This window comes from Emiliania huxleyi (genome assembly GCF_000372725.1).
Source record: "Emiliania huxleyi CCMP1516 unplaced genomic scaffold EMIHUscaffold_448, whole genome shotgun sequence".
NCBI classification, from domain to species: domain Eukaryota; phylum Haptophyta; order Isochrysidales; family Noelaerhabdaceae; genus Emiliania; species Emiliania huxleyi.
Window position 1 is genome coordinate 40,935 of NW_005198630.1, and position 915 is coordinate 41,849.

Here is a 915-nt window from a genome sequence, read left to right on the forward strand (position 1 = left end):
ACCTGCTCACGCTCGAGCCGCGCGAGTGGCTCAATGACGAGGTGCTCAACGCCTTCATGGACCTCCTCAACCGGTGCGCGCACACAACCCTTGCGCCGTCCTCCCCGCCGCCGCCCTCGCCGCCGCCGCCGCCGGCGGCGGCCTCACCCCCGCCACCTGCGCCGCCACCGCCGTCGCCGCCGCCGCTGTCGCCGCCGCCTCCCTCGCTCCCCAAGGTGCACGTCTTCTCGACGCACTTTTACACCAAGCTCGCGGAGTGCGCCGGGGGGTACAACCACAAGAACGTGTCGCGCTGGACACGAAAGGTCGACCTCTTCGCGATGGACCTCATCATCGTGCCCATCAACCAGGGCAACACGCACTGGGTGCTCGCCGCGATCAACGTGCGCGAGCGGCGCTTCGAGTACTACGACTCGATGGGAGGCGACGACGACGGGCGGCTCAAGAACCTGCGCATGTACCTCGTCGACGAGTGCGCGCACAAGAAGCACGAGCGGCTCGACCTCGAAGCAACCGGGTGGGCCGACTACTACGGCGCCAACCACGGCGCGCCGCGCCAGACCGACGGCTTTAGCTGCGGCGTGTACGTCGCGATCACCGCCGAGTGCCTGCGGCGGGGCGCCGCCCTCGACTTGGAGAACAGAAGGATGCAGTACTTCCGCGAGAAGCTGACGGCGGAGCTGCTGCGTGGCGCGCTGCTCGACGATGAGAGTGGCGGCGCGGGCGGCGAGGCCGCCGTCGACGAGGCGTTGGAGGCGCCGCTCGAGGACGCGAGTGGCGGCGACGGCGGCGACGGCGGCGGCGACGGCGGCGGCGAGGCGCCGGAGGCGACCTCGCCGCCGCCGGTACGGCCGCTGCTCGACGACGAGACGCGCAGCGCGGGCGGCGTTGACGAGGCGGTCGAGAAGGGCGACC

General features: G+C 71.6%; 1 protein-coding gene across 1 annotated transcript; it reads left to right on the forward strand.

Annotated features, from left to right (window-relative positions):
• Positions 1-209: 209 nt before the first annotated feature.
• Positions 210-701, forward strand: EMIHUDRAFT_46753 (hypothetical protein; the record flags this gene model as incomplete). Its single annotated transcript, XM_005768806.1, has 1 exon — positions 210-701. A coding segment is annotated over one exon (492 nt), but the record flags the coding sequence as incomplete, so codon positions are not given.
• Between the last annotated feature and the right edge of the window lie 214 nt (positions 702-915).